This window comes from Prinia subflava, chromosome 12 (assembly GCF_021018805.1).
Source record: "Prinia subflava isolate CZ2003 ecotype Zambia chromosome 12, Cam_Psub_1.2, whole genome shotgun sequence".
Classification (NCBI taxonomy): Eukaryota; Metazoa; Chordata; class Aves; order Passeriformes; family Cisticolidae; genus Prinia; species Prinia subflava.
Genome location: NC_086258.1, coordinates 127,242 through 153,356, shown reverse-complemented (window position 1 = coordinate 153,356; position 26,115 = coordinate 127,242). Strand labels below are relative to the sequence as shown.

The 26,115-nt window shown below is 45.9% G+C and overlaps 2 protein-coding genes across 2 annotated transcripts in view; one reads left to right on the top strand and one right to left on the bottom strand.

The window, feature by feature from the left end:
* MAN1B1 (mannosidase alpha class 1B member 1) overlaps nt 1-13,891 on the top strand; it is a 34,571-nt gene extending 20,680 nt beyond the window's left edge. Inside the window, exon 13 of the mRNA XM_063408883.1 lies at nt 13,783-13,891. Within this exon, the coding sequence (XP_063264953.1) occupies nt 13,783-13,794 (12 nt within the window). The 3' untranslated portion in view covers nt 13,795-13,891. The remainder of the gene's footprint in view (nt 1-13,782) is intronic.
* On the bottom strand, nt 2,558-24,911 carry DPP7 (dipeptidyl peptidase 7). The gene is made up of 13 exons (XM_063408885.1): nt 24,753-24,911; nt 24,327-24,440; nt 20,193-20,332; nt 19,330-19,493; nt 13,918-14,053; nt 10,541-10,622; nt 8,619-8,785; nt 7,857-7,917; nt 5,958-6,076; nt 5,718-5,874; nt 5,350-5,414; nt 4,435-4,505; nt 2,558-3,357 (listed from the first exon to the last, which is right to left on the bottom strand). The coding sequence occupies exons 1-13, from the start codon at nt 24,829-24,831 to the stop codon at nt 3,216-3,218; spliced, it is 1,497 nt and encodes a 498-aa protein (XP_063264955.1). The 5' UTR covers nt 24,832-24,911; the 3' UTR covers nt 2,558-3,215.
* Between the last annotated feature and the right edge of the window lie 1,204 nt (nt 24,912-26,115).

The following is a 26,115-nucleotide window of genomic DNA, read 5'->3' as shown; positions in this document are numbered from 1 at the left end:
GATTTCTATCTAGTTCCTCTTGGGATATGCAGTCTCCTCAAAATGTCGCCTTACATTTTGTCCTCAGCCTTTAAACCTGAGGTTCAGATTGTTGGCTCTCACTCCCTTTGATAACAAATGCTTGTTTCGGATCCCTATATCATGTGTGAAATAGCACAAACAGTATTCTCAACAAAGCTCATCTGTTCTCCTGTTCTTCTGCAGAGGTAATTTTAATTGCTTATTTATTTTTACTTCCTTAACAAACTCTGGGCTTCACAGCCTATTTCTGTTCCATGGTGTGCTCCCCCAGCACAACAGAAGCTCAAAGTTTCCTTGTGGTTCCTAGTTTCAAAGCTTGAACTGCTGGGTCTGTAACCAACTTTGGTGTTTCTGCATGCTGGGATACTCCTAGCTTAAGTGTTGTGGGAAGGCCACCACTGAGCCAGGTATTCTGTCCCTCACAATGGCAAGCCTTGGGCTTTCACTGAGGAACAGCCAGGCATGGGCAGAGCCACAGAGAACTGCAGGCCTGTGGACTTAGGAGTCTCACACTTGGGGCTTTGAGCTACAGTTCAGGAAATATACTGACCTGTTTGCTCAAAGAAAATTCAGCAGATGGATGGGGCAGTTACTATCAAATCCCTGAACTTTAGAAAGCTGAATTCTCACTACAGGTCTTAGAAACTGGCAGTTTTGCAAGGTCCCTGGTGTTGGCTGACAGGACCCTTGTGTTTTGCAGGACTTTCATGTAACAGGATTTTCAACATTCTATGCCAAGCTCAGGTTGCCTCAGCTGTACTCTCTTAGAAAAAGCCCTGTAAGGGAATTCAGCTCGTGATTGCTAGTGCCACACTCAGTCTATTTAACAGGATCAATAAAGCTGATGTGATGGGGCAGCTCCATGAAGCTTTTTGCTTCAAGAGAAGGGGTTGATTTTTCTGACTTTGGATTTTGGCAGAAAGAGTTGGGGTTTTTGTTCTTTGAAATACTGCTGGAGAATGCTATCCAAAGCTGGAAGCCTGTGTGTTCACCAGAGCCCAACCCTGAGTTCCTGTTCTGTACAATGTTCCCACCTTGCCTGCACTCATTGTGTCAGTAAATGATGATAGAACAAATAAGCCTTTGTTCAACAACCTCACTGGTGCAGGCCTTAAGCACAGGGACTGCAGCCATGGTCTGGTCTGGGTCTGCTTACGTATCATTTTCCTTCTGTAGCCCTGAAGTTCAACCAGGAGCAGCATTCCGATGATGCTCAAGAGTGGTGCTTTGGGGCTCCTCCCTTCAGCTCAGACAGCACCACACAACAGGGTTTTCTTTTAACCTCCCGTGCTTGCTTGCTAAAGGATTCAAAACATGATGGATGTTGGTGGCACTAGCTTCAGACTTCTACCATGATTGCTTTTATAGTGCTGCTCATCTGTCCTGGATATCCATGTGTATTATCTCTTTGCTATAATATCTGAAAGCCTTTCATATCAATCAAACTATGTATTCCTTTGGAATAAGAACTATCTGTAAGAGGAAAATAAGAGCTCAGTATAGTCCAGTAGAGGAGGATTAAAAAACCCATCTTGCTGGAAGGTCAGCAGACATCCAGGCCCCCTTTTTCTCCAAAGCACAAACCCAGCCCTGGCAACTGGGATGACTTGCAGTGACTTCCTAAAATACTTGCCCCTTAACCTGGCTGTGTTCATACACTGCTGGGCTAGTGATCACTGGGTGCCTGCTTAGGAGTGCAAAGGGTGCTGTTCGAAGGGAAATAAAAGCCAGATGCAATCCTTGCTCTCTGCTTTTTTTCCCTAATGTGGTGTTAATCCTTAGTAATAGCTGGGGTATAGCAAATCTGAATTCAGGAAAGTTGGGGGTTCTGAGTCTAACAGAGGATGACTACTTCAGTAAGGCTTGATAGGGCAGCAACAAAACCCAAAGCCTGACTTGAGCAGGCAGTGGAAGCTCTTCCCAGGACCCATGGAGGTTTTCATCAGTGTGAACAGAGAGGATCCAGGCTGAGCTGAGGATGTAGTGCCAATGGCAGTCTTAGAGCGACTTTTGTACGGACTGGAGTTTGACTAATTGGGTCTTCCAAGTTGTCCTTCACGTACATGTACCTGAAATAGCTGATCAGCAGATCTACCTGTTCCTGCTCTCCTCAGCATCCCTGGCTGGAGGAGCAGCGGCTTTGGTCTTTTGTTAAGAACAGGGGATGTGACATATCTCAGCACTTGGATATTGTGAAACACCAGCAGTGTTTCTGCTCTGGGAAACAGCCCTGCTATGTGACCAGGAAGGGCGCAGCAGTGCAGACATGGACACCAAGCACTGCTGTGACTGTGCTGCACAAACAGTGGAAACCTCTGGGGACTCAGGAAAGCTCTCCACTAACTCATAAGAACACTGTAAAGTAAAATCAGCTGAGGCAGCCAATTGATTACCAGGAATCAGTATTTTGGCAGTTATGCTAGTAATTATTGGTGCTTAGTCAGTCAAGTAGCACCTGTTCATATGCAAAGATCAACCTGGGAAGGTGAGAAGGAACCTTTTTTATCTTCTTTGGTTATACTACCAAGCCATGAAATTATATGACATCCTTTAATAAACTTTTATATTGCACATTTTAATATACTTGTAATTGATTTCCAAAAGCTCTGAAGATGTCTCAGTGGAAGTGTGCTTTACTGGTCACTAATACACAGACCTTGATTGACAGCAGCGCACCCTAGGATTCCTTCGTATAAATCTTCATCTCATCAGCTAGAATCTCTTGTTAAAACTAAAACACTCCCAACTCACAGCCCCGGCTAAGACTGATGTAGTCTGTTTTAGATAACTGGTCACTAGTGGAACTCACCATGACCCTGGGTCAGTCATGAGCATACCTCTGCTTTTCAACTAGCCACCTAGTATTTCCTTTTTCTCTAAAAATATTTTAGTTTCAACCTTAAAGTGCCTCATGCAACCATCGTGTTCAGGTCGGTGATGGGTCGTGGACCTTTTCATATTGCTGCCCTTTGTAACAGCTCAGCCTGAGCAGGCAAGCATGGAGCCCAGAAAATGTGGTTTCAGCTTCTGTCAGTGATTTGGCCTTTTGCATTTCTTTTGATGCTCAATGAGGTGTAGGTGGGACACTTTGGAAAAGGGAGTTCCCACCATCATGGCAGAGAACAGAATGGTGTCCCAGCCAGCCTAGAACCAGCACAGCAGGCTACATCCAGGGGCTGTGGGGATGGAAGGGCTCAGGACTGGCTGCCTGCTGCAGCTCCTGCACCCTGCTCCCGCACCCGCTCCATGCTTGCAGATTTCACCCAACTGCTGATGATCCTGGCTTCAAGCTTGCGCACCTCCGTGACGGATGGGGGGTCAGCTGGGTTGTGTCCCCTACAGAAAGCAGAGCACTGTCAGTTACTGGGCAGTGGATTTTTGCCTTCTGCGCAGGCAGAGTCTGTGATCTTAAGGACAGAGACTGAGTGGTTTGTGCTTCACATTTATACCCTGGAAAGCAAGTTACAGTGTCCAATCTCCAGTACAGTTGGGCAACAGCCCCAAGCTTGCCCTTGCTGGCTGCTGCCCCCTCTGCTCCAGGCCCAAAGGCAGATGGCTAATGTCAGGAGGCACTCGACTACTTCATGTGACTGATTGCTGCAGGCTGTCTCCCACTTGTGCCAACCCCTGTGCAAGAACACGATCTAATGACAGTAGGTGAGCTGAGTGCCAAGTTCTGCACAGCTCAGCATCCCTGGAGGCTGAAAGAGCCTTGTGCTGGGGAAGAACATTACTCTTCCACACTGGGCTGCAGCAGGCTGGTACCCATCCTCTTTAGGTACTTGCTTGTGCTAGGCACTGGTGACCTCAAATCCTCAGGTCAATTTTAGGTCCTTCTTGACAAATAAGGCATTGAAGGGCTGGAGTATGTCCAGGGAAGGGAGTGGAATCAGGGAAAGGTCTGGAGCACCAGGAGTGGCTTAGAGAGCTGGGGGTGCTCAGCCTGGAGAAAAGGAGGCTCAGTGGGGACTATCTTGCTCTCTACAACTCCGACGGGAGACTATAGCCAGGTGGGGGTCAGGCTCTGTTCCCAGGTAACAAGGGACAGGATGAGAGGAAACAGCCTCAAGTTGAACCAGGAGATCTTTAGACTGGATAACAGGGAAAATCTTTTCATGGAAGGGATTGTGAAGTATTGGAACAGACTGCCCAGGGAAGCGCTGAATTCACCATCTCTAGAAGCATTCAAAAAAACTTGTGGACGTGGCACTTGAGGACATGGTTTAGTAGTGAACTTGGTGGTGGGATGGGGTTGATGGTTGGACTTAATGATCTTAGAGGTCTTTTCCAATCCCAACAACTCTGTGATTCTGTGATTCTAAAATATCTCCTGGTTGTTTGGGCTGTGGCTTGCAGAGATCAAATACCCAGGGCATCAGGATTTTGCCAGCCAAAGGAGAGTTTGGTACTTACCGGAGATCAAGGTGATGGGCACCTCCTTTAATGGTAAGTGCAATCAGTGAAGGGCTGAGGCTGCTGTTTATCTGGGAGAAGAAGGAGCAAAGACCAATTCTCACCAAGTTACTGGGAAGAACTGGACATGAATTCTGAAAACTGGAACATGATCTGGGCAAGACTGAGGGAAAGCATGGGAAGACATCCTTGGTAAGGCAGGTATCCGTAGCTAACAGTCTGAATGAACCAGATCACCTGTCCCAAATGAAAGGAATGTTTTCCACAAGGTGGGAGCTTTCAGCTGATTCCAGCACAGGCAGTTGGAAGTGAGGTCTCCTTTGGGCCCATGCACCCTAAGCAGCCTGTTCCTCCTGGGATTCCAAGTCAGCCTAAAACACTGAGCTTCTGCATTTAATCAGGAGCTCAACTAACTCAAAATCCAGTCCTGGGTCATTTTTGTTTTTACATTTTAGACTGGATACTGACAGCACTCTGAACTTTTGTTGAATCTAAGCCAAAACATGTCCTGGTTCGAGTCGCTGCTCATAGCACCCACCTGGTCTCACCATGTATGTTGGGACTGGAGAGAGCCAGGAGCACATGGCCGGCAGCACTGGGACCACATGTGAACACAGGAACACACCACGTTGTGGTTCAGACCCTGGGTGTGGGGTAAGGAAGGTCCTGCTGTGTCTGCACTAGTGAAGCCACATTTGTTCCATCAGTATTCCTGGCTGATGGACACTACTCAATGTGTCTGTCGTCAGTATCCTGAGATTCCTCAGTGGTTCACCATGAAACAGCTGCTCACAGAAACTCAGGTTAAAACTGAGTTAAAACTGAATTGCCAGCGCTGCTCTGAAAGGGAGGGAGGGCAGTATGTCACCTGCAAAGGCTGCTCTGTGGTCAGGATACAGGAGTGCACATGCTTACCCCACCTCCAGCCCATGGGTCCAGGTCTCCATTTGAAAAAATGATGTTACTTGCACTTTTCAGGTCTGAAATTCAGAGAGTTCATAATTGAGAGGTCTCCTTCCTGCCCAGTTATCCAAATGTGTTTGGCTACTAAACACAGCCAAGAACAGAAAAAATCAAAGAATTGAACAAATTATTGGTAGTTTTTATGTTTTCCTCTTCTGTCCCAAAGAGATACAGAAAGGTTTGGCTCAAGTCAGCACAAGGCTGACACTTTCTGCCAGGACTCATTAGTGTACTGTGCCTCATGGGGCTCAGCTGGACAGAGAGAAACAGGGAGACAGCTACAGAGTAACACAAAGCACCAAGCAATCAGTACAACTCACCTTCTCCCCAAAAGTTTGTCTGTAGCCAGTGTGCTCGTGGCCTCACACGCCACTTGTTCCAACAGTACTGCTCACGCATAGCCTCTGTGAAGGGCATCTCAGGGAACATGTCTGTCACATTGTTACTGTTAAATGTTAAGTTGATCTCGGTGCAAACCTGAGAGAAGCACAAGAGCTGTCATGGAGCAGGGGTATAGCCAGAACAGCAGCTGAAACCTGTTGGGGGCTCCAACCCTTTACCTGGTAGTCCCAAGCCTCTGCATCCGAGCCGATGCCACAGCCTGTGGGGTCAGCACAGGACTGGTACAGCTGGTATATATCATAACACTGCGCCAAGCCAGAGGAGTTGTATAACACCCCTGCCAGGTGAGAACACAGCACAAAACCAGTCAATAACTCTGCTGTCTCACTCACCACCTCCCACATGAACTTCATGGCCAAAACCAAGCTAAGGGCTGAGTGAGTGTGCAAGGCTGGGACAGAACTCACAGCATCTGGACCTGTATGAGGTTACAATCCAGCTTTATGGCAAAGCTTTTACATGGGACTGACAGATTCCTCGAGATGACACAAACTTGGCTATTGCCCCCAGTTCAATGCAACATTGTCCTGTTTAGACAATTCCCTTTGTAATAGGTTAAAAGCCTGGATAGCAAACAGGGCTTCAGCTACGCCAGATTCATCAGGTCCCAGTGGTATTCTTGCTGAGCTTACTCCTCTGATTTCCCAAGAAGAAAATTCCATCCAAGCCGTGCCTCTGGTATTTTATTCAGTTTCTTTTGAGGCTCTGATTGCTAAATGTGGATCAAAAATCTGGCACTCTGAGCTGTACAATGTTCAAACAGATGTGGGGACACTAGTTTCATTTATCAGGAACTAAGCAAACAGCAATAGCTCTTGAGACATGATATGATGGGTAAAGTGCTAGTCTGGTTCTCTGCAGGTGGGGGAATGGATTCACATTAAGGAGACAGAATATTATTGCCCTGGAAGCAATCACAGGACAACACTAACACTGTTCCCATTCACTTGTTGCCAGTTCAGCATCACAGCCCATGGCACTGTGCTCTACCTGGCGGGACGTGGGCTGATGCAGTATATGTAGAAAAAAGACAGTGTTTTCCTGTATGACACAGAGGCAAGTATGGAGAAATGCCAGTCTCCTGCCTAAAGTTCTGGTGGATCATTCCTCTTGTATGATTAAACACCAAGTGAATGCATCTGGAGAGATGGGGAGAGGCATGAGGTCCTCCCTTGCAACTGTGAGGAAGAAATCCACCCTTGGCTTATTCATCCCAAAGCAACAAGACCGCCACTCCTCACAAAAAAAGTAGCATGTGAGTATATCCAGTAGATCTGACAGTGTTTGCCAAGACATTAGTGTTTTAACACTTCCAGGTCCCAGCCAAACATCTTTAGCAGTGATTTAGGATTGGTACATTTCTGACTTGGGGCACATACATTATTTGGGAAAAAAAAATCAGCTCCCAGTTGTACTAAATTGCATTAAACCTGTAAGAATTCCTTAATTTTTTTATGTCATTCAGAACCTGTTTTTCTGAATAGTGACCAAGGTAGAACTCATTTTAATAAGCAACTTGAGAGATTTTATGAGGAATTCTTCAAGAGTTCTTCAAATTCTATCTCTATTAATAATTTCCTTACAAACACGGCTGGCTGACAAAGTAAGTGCTCACAGAGATAAATGTATATATGTGTATACCTGATGTATTTAAGATTGCCTTGCCCCGGATTAAGACCACAGGACTCGTCCTCAACAAGGAGACCATAAAACTTCCTTCAGTGAATGTGCACTGAGCCTGTAACTGCTGGAGCCAGAATATGGGTAAACTTCTAGAAAAAAACTAAGTATTTTAGAAGTCCACATCTTGTGGACAGACAACAGGCTATGGGGCTGCAATGCCCTCAGAAACATGGCTAGAATATGTTGGGAAAGGTGAGAGAAGGAACCTATGAGCCACTGTGAGATGTCCCAACAAAATCAACAAGGGGCAAAATGTCCCAGAGGGAGATCAGTCATACCAGCTCTCCTGACACAGCAACGTGACAGGTCTACTGATAAGCACTTCTAGAAATTGTGGTGGTACATAGAAGATCAAACTGAAAATATTAACTCACCAACAAGAGCAGCCAAGCCTTCAACTGGGTCTTTGTGGGCAGTAACTTGGTCACAGCCAACCTGAGTGAGACACATTACAGGCAAATGGCAGACAGAACAGTTACCAGTTGCTTTGTGGAAGGACTAAGCTGAAAGGTTCATTAAAATTATCATTTATGTATTTAATGGTTCAGTGGCTTTCCAAAGGCCTTACGCAACAGGTCTTGAAGTTTTCAGCTTCCTCCCCTGTAGCAACAAATTACATAGAAGCAAGGAGACAAGAAAAGGGCAGACAGTTCCTTCACCAAGTTAGGGAGCTGTGGAGGGGCCACAGTGATATACAATTCCTCCTACAATCAGACTATCTTAATGCCCTTCTCAGGGAGTGAGGGTAATGCGCAGAATAATTACTGCCATTTTAGAGGTCATTACACAGACCCTAGAAGGAAACTGGGTGCCTGGTGGAGCCAGAAGCAGCATATTGAGGGTTCTAGTGCAGCAGAGCCTGTGTCACTTCCTGCACAGTGCACTCCAGGTAGGACTAGAACCCTAAATGCCACACAGCCAGAGGCAAATTAAGTCCCATGGGCTTGACAACACACCAGAAGACACCAAGAATTGCAACAGCCTCTGGTCATCCAGGATGAAAGCTGGTACCTTTCAAAAGCAGGGAAGTCTAGAAGGGCTGCAACATCCACCACTACTGCCTTGTGATCATCACCAGTGGTGTCTGCCTGAGAGTGTCCTAAGCTCCAGTCACCCACCCACACCAATGTCCTCACCTTCACTGGATTGGCAGGGAGGTCACCCATGAAGTCGGTTTTGTATGGATAGTCCATCATGGCCATCATGGTGAAGGCATTTCTAGCAAACCCAAACAGCTGGTAAACATCCTCCTTGTTAGAGATCTTATTGCATGTGGCCATTTTGCTGCTGATCTCATCATAGGCTGCAAAAGAAAGGAAAATAAAAGACAAAAACTTCAACAGAGGAAGGTAACACCAAGCTTCAGCATCTTGTTTCACTCGGGATTAAGAAGATGCTGTAACATAAGATGAGGTTTTTAGTGGAAGGGACACATTACATCTAAATTTACATGTGTGAACAGAACGTTCAGGCACAGCCTCCCTGAGCAGTGTCACAACCTCGTGTGGCCCACAGCCCATGCTCTGCCCCTCATGGAGCTACTAATACCTCCATGATGAACCTGGAGGAATCAGCACTTGCTGGAACAGAACTGGTCCCAGCTGAAACAGTGAGCAGAGCAGCTTGGCACAGCCTGTCCTCATCAGTGCCCTGATGGCTGCTCCTGCTCATGCCTGCAGGCCCCTTCCCTGGCAGGACTGCTGTGTCTGGCAAGGCAGGCTCCCCAGGCAAGCTCTCATGCAGGAGAGCAGGGTAGAACATATAGCACCCAGTGAGATTCAAAACCTGGAAAAACTGGCAGGGGAAAACAACAACAACAACTTTAAAAAAGAAAACAAAACCCCCAGACTTCAAAAAGACAAATACCACCACTATCTTCCCCTCCGCCCCAAAAAAACCCCAAACTTGGGAGGAAGGTGCATCTGCAGTAAGAGCTGCCAAATGAGAAGAGTCCTCACAAAGGACTCCCAAGATATGCCTTCAAACATCAGTGGGATGCAGAGGTCAGCTGGAGTCAAGAAATTAATCTTTGAAGACATTCCTTCAATATGTATCCCTACACCTTTGCTTTTCTGCTGTGGAAAGCTGCTCCCTTCATTTTTATCCTCCACATTTTGGAGTTACAGTTCCTATCCACATCCTGCTCTACACCTGACCACTAGAGCACAGCTGCTTTTGCTTGGAAACCCACAGCCTGGGACCTGACTATGGATACACACTTGAGGGCCTAAGCCTTAAATGTGACCACCTTACCCGCAGGTACAGAAATCATGGCCCCAGGCAGAGCTGCAAGAGCTTGACTAGTTAACAGTAATATTCTTCCAGCTGTGACCCAAAGCTAAAATGGCATTTTGATCCCTGGGCCCCTCTGGCAGTTCCAGGACCAGCAGCAGCTGGGAAGCACACAGTTCCTGACACGCAGCATCACAGACCAAGGCTCAAGACAGAAGCCACTACATCTGTCCCAACACTACGCACAGCTTCCAGGAGATGCTGCATCAGCCCATGGCATCTGAGCCAGCCTACTTAGGAGCCATTGCAGAGGTCTTCACCAGTCTGTCCTAACTGTCCAAGACTGGAGATGGAAGGGACTTGGATGATTGCTTCAGGACCTAGACTGTGCTCCACATATTTTCTCAGATCTCTCCACTGAGCTGAGCCACACAGCTGTCATACCCATCAGAACAGCTCTTCATGGTGTGCCTATTGAGGACAAGTATCTGGTGAAACATGTGGCTTTACTAGCATAAAATACTATGCAAGTGGTTTTCACCTGCAAGTGGTTTTGCATTTCAGTGCAGAAAAAATGGTTTCATTAACACTGTGCAAAGCTCCACAGAGCTACTTATATTTCGGTGCTGGTTACCAATTTTAATGCTAACTGAAACTGTTAATAAAAGAAAAAAGTCAATTGTGCAAGCAGAAAGAGGAAGCTATGCAGGGCATCTGCACTGATTTATCTGAACAACTAGCTGAGGTAAAGGTGTATCAACTTTTTTCCCCCGGGGCTGCGAATGCTGGCTGCCCTTGGGAGCCATCTGCAGGGCTCCCTTCTTACCTCCACTCAGGCACAGGTCCTTGATTTGCTGGAAGGCTTTACGGACAGCTGTGACACAGCCTACGCTGGACTTTTGAAAATCCTGAAGGGACAGAAAAAATATGAGATGACAGTTTCCCACAGAAGATACTTGAAGAGGCTGCAACAGAAAGAATTGCCAGGAGGACAACGGGTTATTGGCCTGCTGGTCAGCACCTCATTTGCATTTCCAGGAGCAGTGACACCAGTGCTTCTGCCTTGTCCTTCAGAGAGTCACCATGTCTCTGCAGAAGACAACACTGCACAGCTCAGGCCAAGCAGCAGCTGTGTCACCAGGTCTGGCTGGGATGAGACGTCAGACAGAACACTCTGCCTGTCATGGAGCATCAGGATGAGCATGAAGCAGCAAGAGAATACAAAGCAGGCTGAGAGAGGGGGACAAGCTGCAAGTGTCATAAGGGTTTTGTTGTTTTTAAACACAGAGCAGAGTCCTTGAAACTGCACTTTGTCTGTGAGAATGAACCAAAGGAGAAGTCAGTTATGCATTGGGAGTACAAGATCAAGATCTGCTTTTCTTCTTAAGCCTGCTAGTGGCCTGCCAAATGACCAGGTCCTTTTTCTTGTGAAAACCATTACTGCACCTGAAAAAGCACTTTAAGTTAGGTTTTGAAGAGCTGTGGTTTGTTATGGTGGATCAAGTTGTTTCTGTGATTGAAGCCCTAGGAGCTCAAGCTCTTTCTCCTCTCTCAAGCTGTAAGGCAGATTTAGGTCTGCTGGCAACCATTGTTTTGCAACAAGAAAAATTATTAGGGCTCTTCTGAGAGTTACAGCAAGGTAAGTAACCACAAATCATTAGCTAGACATTTTTCTTATAAAGACCCATCCTCAACTAAAAAATAGATTTGGCACCTTTCTTCCTAATTGTACCTTTGTCTGATAATTATGTTTAAATAAATCATTGTGGAGTTTTCCAGAGTTTACCTGCGCATCCCTTTAAGAGTTCCAAATATCCTTCTGGATGTGCTTATGCATCTTCACCTGTTAATGGCTCTAACTGGAGTGTGGGGATAGTTTGGCCTGGGACAGAGGAGCAGATGTGATAGCTGAGCTCTCCTCTAGGCACTGCTGGGCTACTGCCAAGCACTGCCTGGCATGAGGACCTTTTAAAGCTCACCCTCAAGACCCTTACAGACCAGACGGTTCAGCTTAGCAGAGGCAGGAAGAATTGCAGCCATTTCATGTGCCTTCATTGGGATTAACAGCTCTCATGGGTGTTCTGAGCAAGAAGAGCAATTCAGATTTCAGATGCATAAATTGCAAATCAGAGCAACCTCCCCACTGAAGATGAAGGGAGTACTTTGAAACCACATAGTGCTTGCTTAAGAGCTCAGCCCAGAGCTTGGCTTACTGCTGCAGAGAAAACAGATTTTTAAATTAGTTGGAAAGTTTTTTCACGTGGCAAGGTTAAAGCCCTAAGTTTGAGGGTGTGTAATAATTTACAGCGTATTCACAGCTGAAGCGACAGACACGGATGCTGAGAGGAAGTTAGCTTTAGCCAGGAAAGAATTCCCACTGCAGGGCCTGTTAGCTGACTAATTGAAAGGAATAAGATGAATGTGTCTTCACAAACAGTCTGTGAATCTGCTTGTAGATAGCGCCACACTTATAGACAGGAAGCAAAGAAGAAACTAACAGTTCTAGAAAATGTTACTAATTGTCATGGACTGTTGCTCAGCCAAGGCCATGTGAAATTCCTGAACATAGAGAAAAAGAATAAAGGCTTAATAGAATTATGAATAGTATTTTACTATATAAAAGAAAAAAAAAAAAAAAAAAGGAGGGGTGCACAGCAGAGGCAGACATAGAGTAGGTGATTTGGGAAGTCTGTACCTTCCAAGTACCTCAGCCAATGGGGAAAGGAAGAGGGTGATGCGTTTGGGAAATTAGGATAAAAAGGGGGCTGCATCCTCCAACCCCTTGGGAAATGTCCCACGGCCTCTTCCTTTATTCATATAAAATTACAGAGCTCCTCTGTCTCCTTTTTGGACATAAACCTCTGTGAATTATTCCACACAAAATGGTATTACATTTTTTATTTAAAAATATATAACTCTAAAACAAGATGTCTATTATTCTTTTATGCACTTAGGAGTTTCAAATGTGTTTATTTTCATGTAACAGTCTCTTCTTTATACTTACTGGTAACGCTATCTGTTGTGTAAGTCTGCAGAGAAACAAGTTGCTCATGTATTTAAAAAAGAACAAAGAGACCAGAAGTTACATACACAGGTGTGGTCTTTGAAGTGGAGAATAACAGCAAAGTAACACAAGATGACAGGAATATGTAAACAAAGATTAATTACCTCCAGACTAGAGGGATGGGGGAGAAGAATGCTAAGGTGGCCAAAGGTAACCTAAGACTAAGCACCAAGGTAAAAATCACCCCCGAGACATCTCACATGCTAATGTCAGACCACCCTGGTACAGTGAACCAGGCACTGACTGGAGCATGTGCAGAAAAGCACTGGTTAAGTTGACCAGTGAACAAGTTCTGTGTAATTTCTTTGTTGTAACTTATATAAAAGCCTGCAAATTCCCCAAAGAGAGGTGCCAGCTTAATGAATTATAGCCTAATTCTGGGCAGAAAGCATTAAAGGGCTCAGCTCTGGGTGCTCACTGGCTCCTGCACCAGGCACAGACATCAGCCCCAACTGAGGGACAACAAAGGTAGTTCATACAAAGCCATCATTCAGATCTAGAAATACACATCAAAAAAGAGGCAGAACAGACACCACCACAAGATTTCAGTACAACCAGGTAGTACATTTCCTTCTTTATAAGATAAACATAAGTCAGTTCTAACATCAACTTTTCATGGCCTTAAACTGCGAAAGCCACATTTAAATTTTAGTTTAAGTGATCCCGGGACACCTTGTACATTTTTAATTATGAAATGAAGATTTCCAAGTTCTTCACTGAAATCAAATCACCTTGGACTAAGGAGATGCTGTGAATCATTGGTACCAATACAGCATTTTGGGAGAGAATTTGAAAATAAATTATCCAAAAGGGGTTCAGCCAGGCACAAGGGAAAAATTTCAGGCTGTAATACAGTCAAACCACTAGAAATGGGAAAGTCAATTCTTAGTGGTACTAAAGGTACTGGCATGTAGCTGTGCTGCTTGGAGCAGCACCTTTGAACCCTGAGCTGCCTCAGCTAAGGCAGTGCTCAGCCATCATGCAACTACTGCTTTTTCTTGCAGGTTGCAATTTAATTGCACTCCCTGCTTAGCAGGGATGCTGTGAAGACAGATATCTATTTAAACACCTGGAAAAGGAAAAAGAAACAGCGTTCCTAAAGGAAGAAAATACTACTCCTGAAAAGAGATGTTACTTACTGCTGTGACATCTCTGAAGAACTGGGTGGGGTCTCCAAGCCCAGCCACAGACAGCAGAGGAGCACTGGCAGCTAATGCACCAGACACAACATTTGGGTATTTCATCCTCAGGTAAGCACTCAGCATTCCTCCATAGCTACCAAGGAGAGACAAGAGTTATTTCCTTTAAGACACCACTTACAATGTAATAACTCAGAAGTTCAGGCCAACATTTCCAGACTCACCTAACCCATGGAAACCCAAAGAAGCTCACGAATATCTGTGATGCCTCACGTTGTCATGCATGCTCTGTGATATGCATGATGCTCATGGGTATCTGTGATGATTTCTGCCTCATCCTCATGTTGATCCAGTTACGGCCAATGAGCAACACACAGTGCTCTTACTGGCCTTTCCTCAAATGCTTACACCAGCTCTGGTGGGAACACAGCAGCTCAGTTTGCTTCGGAAGACAAATATAAATCCTGTCTCAATATTTAACTTTGTACCTTCCTGAGCATGTCCTGACAGCTTCACACTAGAACAAAGCAGGGTTTGAGTGAAGCGCTCACTGTTCAAAAAGAGAAAACGTTGTACATTCTGCATACAGAATGACAAGAACTAGTTAGAACTACTCAGAACTTTGCCAGGCTTTCGGCAAAGGGTGTTCCTGAACATGCTAGAACAGGCAGCCCTCTCGACTCCTGGAAAGTGGAGACTATCCTCCCTGGGCACCCCAAATAACAGCTGTATAGCTGATCAGCACAGATACAAGGAAGGGGAAAAGTTAACACATGCCACAAGAAAAGTCAAAGCTACCTTGGTAGCTTCAGTGCCAGGGCCACAACCTACACGTGGAATAAGGGCTGCTAGATAGACCCAAGATGACAGAAGTCATTGATTTGCTGATGGTTGCAGAGTTCCTCTGAGGCCATTGGTGGGGGGGGGGAGGCAAATGAGATCCCCAAAACACAGGTTAAACCTGGTCTAACTCCAAGATTAAACGCACTCCATCTCCCTCCCCACCACCTTAAGTGGTTCAGTAAATACTGTTCCCACAACACCCATACGTAAAGCAACTTGCGTTTCTCTAGCCCTGGTCCTGGAGACAAGCATTACCAGAAACCTGCTTCAAGTAATTTCAGGTTAATTTGGCACAGTTATAAGCACCAGAAGTGGTCTGGTTTTTTTCTCCCAGGGAAATGCTCTGCTTCTCCAGCACTGCCATATTTCAGTGTTCTTCATTTGGGTTTAGTGTGTTCAGGACTGCTGCAGACTGAGCCCTCAATTATACACAGAGAGTTGCAGTCTAACATGCAGCCAGCTAGGTTTTGCTGAATTTCTCTCCCATCCTCCTATCCCAGGACAGCTTCTGGGCCTTCCTGCTGTAGCTACTGTCCTGATAGTCACAGTGTAAACCCTTGTGAGATCAACAGTTCAGTCACTGGACCGCAACCAAATGAAGTCTTCATGATAACTATCATGTCAAATGCTTTTCAGTTCACTGCAATTGAATTTGAAGCCCTGTACTTCTGGAAGACTTTTGAAGGGAAGCACCTCTCTACTACAAGAGAGGGGATCAATCAAGAAACAAGGACATCACACCCATGCAGCTGCAGCACAGTGAGCACTCTGACAAAGGACTGCTACAAGGAACCAAAGAGCAGCACAGCAGAATTATGAAAAGGCCTACAATGAAAATGGCTGGATGCTTTTAAAGAGGCCGTGTTTAATAAAAAGCTGTGTGGCCTCTTGAAAGAATATTTTACCAATTATTAGTTTCCCGTATTTCTCATGTAAAATGTTTTGATCCTACAGAAGGAATTTGTCATTTTTATAGAATCATGGAATATGCTGAGCTGAAAGAGACCCATATCACTGAGTCCAACTCCTCACCCTGTATGGGACACTCCAAGTATCCTGGCCTGTGCCCTGGAGTGCTGTCCAAACACTTCTTGAACTCAAACAGGCTTGGTGTAGGACCACTTCCCTGGTGAGCCTGTTTCAGTGCTCAACCACTCTCTGGGTGAAAAACATTTTCTTGGTATCCAATCTAAACCTCCCTTGACACAGACCCATGCTGTTTTGTGGAATTGCATTTTATTGAAATGGTATGCTCTGGCTTACCCCTGGAAAGTGTATGGTTTATCCCAAATCTGTAACCTCTCCTGCAGTATCCTGTGTCTGTAACTGTATGGGCTGCAGAATCTATCCACGCCCACTTTGAATCTCTCTGTTAAGGATGCAAACGGAGAGGGCTCATCCTCTTTGCCCTGAAGGCCTCCGGAGGCTTTGCTCCTCTCCCCTTCCCTCTCCCTCTCCTTCCCCCCTCTCCCTCAATGACCATGCTGCCTTCCTGGGGTCAAACTCCAAATAAATCCTCACTTCATCAGCACCTCACCAGCATCTGGAGTCTCCTTGCCTGCCTGTATGCAAATACCAACGAACTTAGAGCCCAGGGGGCTTCCGGGGAACCCTCCCCGGGGACCCCCTAAAATCTAAACTACAACACTGTTTCCTTGCGTCCTGTCACCGGTCATGAGTGAAGAGATGCGTGCTACCCCTCCACAGGATATTAAAGAGGGCAGTGAGGTCTTCCCTCAGTCTCATCCAGGCTGAACAAATCAAGTTATCTTAGTCATTCCTCATAACGCCTCCCCTTAAGACCCTTCCCCATCTTCATAGCCCTCCTTTGGACACTCTCTAATAGCTTAACGTCTTTTTTACATTGTGGTGCACAAAACGAGGTCAGGCCACCCCAGTGCAGAGCGCAGTGGGATAACTGGCACCCTGACTCTGCCACAGATGCTGGACCTGATGCCCTCAAGAATGCAGTTGTCCCTCCTGGCTGTCAGGGCACTATTGACTCAAATCCAGTATGTCTTTGGACCTCCAGTTCCCTTCCCACAGCTGCTTTCCAGCCTCTCATTACGCATTCTGTACACACAGCCAGTGTTGCCCCATCATAGGTGAAGAACCCAGCACTCACCATTGGGAAACTTCATAGGGTTGGTGATTGTCCATCTCTCTGACTTACTGAGGTCTCTCTGCAGGGCCTCCCAGCCTTCAAGGGAGTCAACATCTCTTCCCAGTTTTGTGTTGTTGGCAAACTGACTTAGTATTCCTTCAAGTCCTGCATCCAGGTCATTAACAAAGATGTAGAAGAGCAGAGGGCTAAGAATGGAGCCTTACAGAATCCCACTAGTGACTGGACACCAGCCAGGTGCTACCCCAGACAGTGTGCCAACAAGTGAGCCAGTTGCTCACCCATCATATGCTGGACATTTTGCCCAAAAAAGTCTTTGGGAGAGATTGCATCAAAAGGTTTGCTGAAGTCCAAAATAATGACATTTACTGGCTCTCCTAGACCAACCAGGTGGGTTACCCCATCGTAGAAAGAAATCAGGTTCAACATGGAGGACTTTCCTCTGATCGCCTGTGATCAATGACTGCATTGCCCTGCAGGCGGTTTTTCAATACCTCCCAGAATAGTATTTGCCATGATCTTCCCAGATTTTACTGGCACTGAAGTGAAACTGACAGGCCTGTCAGTGTCTGACCCCTTGCAGGGTCCTCCCTCTCGCCCTTCCTGAAAACTGGAACAATGTTCCCCAGCTTCCAGTCAGCTGAGATTTCTCTGGATTCCCAAAACTGCACAAAAATCATCAAGACAGGTTTTGCAAAGACATCAGCAGCTCTTTGAGGATTCTTAGTTGAATCCCAACAGGCCCCATAGACTTGTAGTGATCCAGATGGAGCAGGAGATCCTGCAGATGTTCAGGGTCAATAAGGAGTTGATTATTCTTGCATTCATGGTCCTCCAGCTCAAGGCACTGGGACCCCTTTGGTCTGTCAACCATGGTGAAAACAGAGGCAAAGAATGCAATACACACCTCTCCCTTGTTTCTGTCCCTATTTGTGAGGTGACCATCCTCATCCTGGAACAGGCCAATGTTATTTCTACATTGCCTTTCACAATTAATCTATTAAAAAAACCTTTTTAAATCATTCTACACAGTTTTGGCAGTTTCAACTCCAAATAAGTTTTAATCACATGATTTTTCTCCCTATAGTGGGGAGCAGTATCTCTGTATTCTTCTCATGTCACCTGACTTTGCTTCTACTGGGCATACAATCTCCTTTTTCACCTTATTTCCAAGAGAATATCCCTGTTCAGCCAAGATGGCTTTCTGCTTTGCCTGCCTGACTTTCAACATCCCATGCCCTTAACAGGTAATATTTAAAATGTAACCAACACTGATGGACCCCATCACCTACAAAAACATTTTCCCAGGGGACTTTACTCGATTCCCTGAGCAGCCTGAAGTCTGCTGAAGTCTCTCCTCATGGCCAGAGTTGAGGTTTTGCTGGCACGTCTCCTCCTGTCAGCAGAGATTTTAAACTCAATGGCTTCATGGTTGCTGTGGCCAAAACAGTTGCCAATCCCCACTCACTCACAAAATCACAAAATCCTCTCTGTTGACAAACAGTAGATCAAGAAGGGTATCTTTCCGATTCTGCTCCTTTAAGAGCTGTGCCATAAAGTTGTCATCTGGGTTTTTCAGGTAATCTTCTGACCTAGACTACTACCACCTGTGTGATCCTCCCAGTTGATTTCTGGCAATCTGAAGTGCCCCACAAGGACAAGGGAAGTTGACTTGAAAGCATCCTTAGCTCCTCAAAGAATAATTTGTTAGTGTCATCATCCTGTCTGGGAGATCCAAAGTAGACTCCCACAGTGACATTTGCATTATTTATTGGTCCCTCGATTCTTACCCAGAGGCTTTCAACTGTGCCTCTGTGAGCTCCAGACATTCTATCCCTTCCACTACATACAATGCCATCTCCTCATCTCTTCTGCCCTAATCTCTCCTGAAGAGCCTGTAAACATCCAACAGGGCACTCCAGTCACAGGACTTATCCTACCAGACTTCACTTTTGCTAATGATGCCAAATCTCTGGGCTTGGGCAAACGTTTTGAGCTCCTCATGTTTGTTCCTCATGCTGCATGTGTTACTGTAGAAACACTTCAGCTGAGGTTCACTGTAGCCAATACCTCCTGAAGCAGATTGAGGGACACCATTAGTGCTCGTTTCCTCAGATTTTGGCACACCATCACTGGCAAGCATCGTATTTTCCCTTTACCCTTTCCAAACTATTTTTTTCCTGCAGTTCTGCATGATTCCAACATTGAATAAGCTTAGTCAGAGGTGCTTCTCCAAAGCAACCACAAATGGAGGCTAATTCCTAATGGGAAAGCAGAGTGGGAGCTGGTGATGAGCTCATGGGAGCTGAGCACAGGCACATCTGCTCTCAAAAGGACAGCTTAAAACTCTGCATTGAGAACTTTCTTGAGAGCAAAAGAGATCTACAGCAGCATAACTCTGGCTGGGAAAGGATGCAGAGAAGGGAAGGAGCCCACACAACCCCTACCTGCCCCCAAAAGCGATGACAGGGCAATCCGCAGCACCAAACTGTTTCTTAAGCTCAGTAATGAGCACTGCATAGTCAGCAAGGGCTTGTTCCACGGTGAGCAGAGCAGTCTTCTTCAGCTGTGTTGACTCAAGTCCAAAGGGAAGAGACTTCCCATAATACCTCTGAAACGAAAGACATAATACTCTGGCAATGCCGGTCTAGGTCTTCTCTGCTTTCACGACAGAGCTGGGCTAAGTGTCCACTAATACAAAGAGATAACAGAGTATGAGGTGTCCTCTAGCTTGTCCATAACTGAGGAAGTGCCTTGTCTCCTACACCTGATACACAGACACCTTCAGGACAGATTGCGGAGTGGATGGCCAATACATGACAGCAGCTTCAGTGGGTGCCAAGTGGGTTCTCAGCATGTGTATCTCTCCTGAACTCCCCAGATACAAAAGGGAACAGGATAATCTCTTCATGCCTAAGACCATAGATAGTAGACTTAAGAGAGCAATGTGGGAAAGTTTGGCTTGGGATTTTGCAGGGTAGAGAGATTAAATATTATCCAAACAAAGTATCTCTCTATTCTAACATGGAGTTTAAGGCCTGTAGAAACTACTTACAGAAGTAAAGCATTCCTGGCATAGGCTGTACTGAAACAGCAGTCTGTATCCTGGAGTGCTGGAGAGCATAATAAAAAATTATTCAAATGCCATGATTATGTAAAGATCTGCTGTCATGGGGAGAAAGCTTATAACAGGTCCGACTCAGCTCCATGGCAAGAAATGGTGCCACTATTCCAGACCTGCAGAAAGCTGAATTTGGTAACGCTGAACAGAACACGACTCTAAAGGATGCATAATGACTAAAATACTCACATGTTCAGCAAAAATGACAAGTGCTTGCTGTTCCTCTGCTAATTCAAATATGAAGTCAGAGTTCTGAGCAAAAGTCCAGATGTCACCTTCATTGCCAGTATAGAAAAAGATAGGTCCAAATCCTTTCTTCCAGAACTTTGCTGAGGCAATTGAAAGAAAGAAATAAAAAAAAAAAAAACAAACCCAAACCCACTAAATACATGTAAGACCCCCCAAAAACACAACAAAAAATACGTGCATGAAATGAGTCAAATTTTGGTGACTTTGGGCAGGAGTTTAACAAGGAGGAACTCTGTGAACAGGCTGATTCCTGAGACCTGACCTGGGATACAAAAGTGTTAGAAAGGCCAGGCTCCAGAAATCTCTCATTTGGGTGGGAGTAAATAAGAGCTTCCTTAGGATCAGTACATGGCCTGAAAATGCCACTTCTGCCTTAAAAATACCTAAGATCTCAAGTTCTGCAAGTCCTTTTCAGACAGCTGCCCCTTGGAAGAGCGATTTCCCATTTCTATACCCTTTTTAGCTCAATTCACTCCAAAACCCTTGCATAGCTCAATTTTCACACATAACTGACATTAGGGAATTGCCTGCATCTTTCTGATGCTCCTGCTGTGATGTATAAAGTTGTAAATTACATATCATAGGACGGTTTGAGTTGGGGGGGACCTTTAAGACCACCCAGTTCAAGCCCCCTGCCATAGGCAGAGACACCTCCAACTAGACCACGTTGCTTCGAGCCCTGTGCAATGTGGCCTTGAACACTTCCAGCGATAGGGCAGCCACAGCTTCTCAGGGCAACCTGTGCTAGGGCCTCCCTACCCTTACAGGACAGAATTTCTTCTTTAGGTCCAATCCAAATTCACTGTCTGTCAACTTCAAAACATTGCCCCTGTCCTATCACTACTGGATTTGGTAAAAAAGCCACTCCCCCTTTTTTTCACAAACCTTATTTAAGTACTGAAAGGCCACAATAAGGTATGCCCAGAGGCTTCTCTTCTCCATGTTGAACAAACCCCCTCTCCAAGCCTGTCTCCAGAGCAGGGATGCTCTACTTGTCACAAGACAAGGGAAAGCTTCAGACAAGCCCTGCCTTAGGCTCAAATTTTGGCAACACTTCAAATTTAAGGAATCATTCTGGCTCACAGTTCTAATGACAGCATATCAGATCTACTTATAAAAATGACAAAAAAAAATACAAGAGATAACAGACAAAAGATCTTAATCAGAATTACTCACTACACAGTATAAAACTAAAGAATTACTAGTTGATAACAGCAAATCATAAAACAGTGCACAATATCAAGGTATCTATATTAAAACTAGCAAAAGAAATAGTATTGATTAGGAGTCAAATGTAATTTACCACCAAAATGGCGATAACATAGACAGATTCCTTCACTCAACCCCTGAGGAGTAACCGTGAAGCAGGTATCCCTGCTCATGGGAGAAACTCCATACATTTCCAGAAAAAATATATATTTTAGCAGATTTCTGCTTTGTGAAGCGGAATCTATAGCAGATTTCTGCTCTATGAAATTTTGGAGTGGCTTTTATAGTTGTAAAGTGAATGGCTATCAGTCAGGCAAAATCCAGCTTATCTTGTCACATCTCACTTCAACGGTAAGGTATCTATTGGCAGTTGGGAAATACCAGACCAGTGTTAATCCCATGGCCCAAAAACTCCCACAACAACACAGCTTGTCCTGTTTGAGTTATCTGACTGGCTAACAAACAACAGATAAGCTCTTGGGAGAGGGTGAAATGCTCCGCTATTCCATCTCTCAGATCATCTCTGGGGCTTCCTCTGGATTCACTCCAGCAGCCCCACACCCATCTTATGTTGAGGTCCCTGGGCCTGGAGGCAGTTCTACCCATGGGGTCTCACCTGAGCAGAGGGACAGAATGCCCCCACACACCTGCTGCCCACATTGTGGGGAAGAGCCCAGAATATGCTGATATATGTAATATATGTAACACATGTGCACGTACGTGTGTGTGTATATATATATGATGATGATATGAAGATGATGTGCTTCACCCTCAGATCACTTTATAACTGAAGGCAAATTGAGTCTGGCAGGACAAGCTGAGCCGTGATGCCAACACTGGCTTATCTAACAAATAGTTGCTCTAATGCTTGCTGACTTTAACAAACATTTGATTTTAGCTTAGGCATAAACTGCACAGGAATTAAGAGGGATAATAAATAGTTTTCTTCAATGACAAACCTCAGGCCGTCAGTTAAGTGTTGATTTCAACACACCATCCAAAGAGACCCTGCAGAGCAGCTGTCCCATGGATGTTGCTGTCACATGAGGCTGTTTCCATGAACAGAGAGGCCCAAATATAATTCCTGGCATTCTCAGCAGAGAACTGCCAAAGCCAGAGTTGGCTTGAAATGGGATTTGAAACCTCTCATTAGTGAAGCTGCTCCTCTTCATTAACAAAGACGCCAATGGACTCTCTATGCTGCATTTGCTTTGGGTATTGGGTAGGTAACTGGAGTGCTCAGTGTTCTCTTTCCTCTGGCTCTTCTGATACGCTTCTTGGCTCCTGGAGTAAACAATCATCACAGGAGCCAAAACCAAACCAGACGGGCTCCTCAGAAAGGTATCTATTTTTAGACTGAAATCCTGGGGAACTGCCAGCTAAACTCAAGAGTATCAGATTCCCTGTTGTGAAATTACTCTTCATTTTCTTGCTGATAAACTGAAAATTCTCATATTGCACAAAAAACAGTAGCGGGAAATGGAATTACAGGAATTTTGAGTAGGAAACTCTCTATAAATCAGCAGAATTGCAATGGTAATATTTAGCTCCTCACAAATATTATTCAGCTCTGCCCAGGACTCACAGATAAAACATAACATTTAAAAAGAACACAAATAGAAGTTGCACAATGCTTTAAACCCTGTAACCCACAACACACTGTGTTCAAAAAGGGCCACTTAATTAGTGAAATTGCAGCCTTGGTATGCTCTCAAAACTGTGACCATATCTTTGGGTTGAACTGATCCATGAATGTATGCCTGGTGAAACACACAACTTGGCGGAACAACAGGTGATGTGAAGGCAAGCTGCAGCATCTGAAGACCCCAATGCAGCTGGGAGGCAGCAGCAGATGGGCACCAAGCTGGGCAGGGCTCACATTTCTTGCTATTACCACCTCCACCTTTCCTCTCTCCCTGCAAATTGCTCCCCAATTCCTCTGTATAGGCAGGGCTGAAAAACATGTGACACTGGTTATGGAAATTGCTGTCTTTTTAGTTACATGCTATTTAGAAAGGCCTTTTCTCTTTTACCATCAGTGACACAAAAGGAAGATGCAGCTGGCTCCTTGCTGGCAGTGCTCATTGTTTGGCATGGATTAAGCACGATTTTAAATAATGCAAACCACTGACCCAAGAGTGGACTTTCACTCCTAAAAATGACTGGTACACAATACAACATTTCAGTCACTGTTTGTTTTTCCTCATGCATTCAGAGTACTGCATTATATGCGCTTGCAAGAGATACTGGCCCCACCTGAAGACACATGCATAGAGCCAGCTCTGGTGCAAGCCTAACACAGCTCTTGCTTCTAGTCTACTCTTGCTCCAGAGAAGCCAGTCCACACAATCCCCTCTGCACCACACAGCCAGAGCAGAAGGCACGGAGTGAATTCCAGATTGGTCTGTGTTGGAAAGGACCTTAAAGACCACCCAGTTCAAGCCCCCTGCCATGGGCAGAGACACCCACAACTAGACAGACCACGTTGCTTCAAGCCCTATGCAATGTGGCCTTGAACACTTCCAGGGATGGGGCAGCCACAGCTTCTCTGGGCAACCAGTCCCAGGGCCTCCCCCCCTCACAGGGAAGAATTCCTTCCTAACATGCAATCTAAGCCTACTCTGTTTCAATTTAAAGCCAGCCCCCTTGTCCTGTAAGTACATGCCATTGTAAAAAGTGGATGAAAAGGAGAGGAGGATATAGACAATGCTGGGGAATGTTTGGCTCGTATAGGGTTGGCCCTTTGCTAATACTGATTCTTGGCTGCCCAGTGCTCTAGCTTCTGCTTTACATCTCGGAACAGAGGCAGTTAAAGCTTAAGCAAAAAGGAATCCATCCCGAAGCCACAGCACCCACGGGACCTACCCGACACCAGGTACCGTTGCGGGAAGGTCTCGTTGCCGCAGGTCTCGAAGTTGAAGTGGTCCCTCACCTGCGGGAAGATCCGCTCCTCCAGGCCGGGCCGCACGACCCGGGCAGCTGGAGGGGGTGTCATCAGCACAGGGGAAACTGACAACAGGCGTTGTCACCCGGTACGCATAACCCAGCCTGCGAACCGGGGCTCGGCGAGCTCGGAGCGCCCTCCCGGTACTCCCCAGGTTGGCTGAGGGCTCCGGCCCAGCCAGGCCCGTTCGGGATCGTGTCCGGGGCCTGGAAACGCTGGTTGAGTGTCCCGTTCGTGGGGGGGGGGGGGGGGGGGGCGGGGCTCTGGCCAAGGAAGAAGGTCAGGCGGAGGGGTCCGACACGAGGAGCCGGGGGGACAGGCAGAAGGATCCGGTCCGAAACACCCACCGGGAGCGGCGCGGGCGGGCGGGAGCAGGAGCAGCGGCGGGAGCAGGAGCAGCGGCGGGAGCAGCAGTACCAACCCCATGGCAGCCGCCGCGCGCGTACCGGACAGCGAGCGCTCCCGCGGGGGCGCCAGTCACGTGACACAGCGCTTCGGCGTCACGTGGCAACCCAGCATCCTTTCACGTGACCCCGGGAACGCCACACGTGCCGCGCGTTCGTAATGGCGGCACCATGGTACAGCTTCCCCTGCTCATCGGGCTGGGCGGCTGCCTCCTGAGCCTCCTAGGGCTGCAGAGGGTCGTGCCACTGTGTACTGCAGAGGCTAAAAAGGCAGCAGATGTGGCGAGCTAGTTCTGTAATTTGCACCTCTGGCAAGAGTTACCTGGCCACTCCATCCTCTGCATGCTTAGGTCAGAGCTAGGAGAAGAGGGCACCCCCTCCCCCATCAGGTGTTTGTTGTGGTCCCTCCCAGGTGTGAAAAACGCGACTCACTCTTTAAAAGTTTTTAAAGGTTTAATAAGGGATAAAAGGGAAAATATCCAGGTCTGGGGAGCTTGGCTAAATGCCAGAAGCACACTATTAGCTTAAAACAATTTTCTTACATACTTTTTTTAGTACACTGGTTATATTCATATTCATAAGGTTATACATATTCAAACATTACTACTTCTTTTACTTGTTTTGGGAATTCTTCCAGCTTTGTTTGACTCTTGAGCCATCGTTCAATATGTAGATTTTATGGGGGAGAGTCATGTATGTTGTTTCCTTACAAAGTGTATGTCATTTCCTCACAACGTGTGTGCCACTTCCTCACAACAACAGACAGGGAATGCAGAGTCAGTAACAGGAGTTTTTCTACATCCTTTTCTCCATGTTATCTATGTGGTTCCTTCATAATTATCTAATCATACAGACAGTTTCAGCCATTTCTAAATTATTCTCACAGTTGTCAGCTAGTTACAAAATGAAAGCATCTCGCAAAAAGTTAACATGTTTTGGTAAAACCTAAACTAATACATATATTTATCACACTACTATTTATGTGCATACAAGAGCTGACAGATTATACTATATTGAAATAGCTAAAAAGGGTTACAAATAGCACTACATCAAAATTGTTGTGATTAATAGTAATATGCAAAAGTAAACACATAAGAGTAGAAGCCAATAATTCCACAGTTACTTATAACACAGGCACAGGTTTGTGCCATTGCATAAAAAGTAGAACCAGTGAGATGAGCCAGCTGTAAAGGAGATCTGCTTTTCTCCTGTCAAATTAATTTTCTGAGTGATTGTTCTTCAGGTCTGGCTCCCAAGAGAGTCTGTGCAGAGGTTTCTGCCAGCCCAGGAGGGCAGACAGGGACAG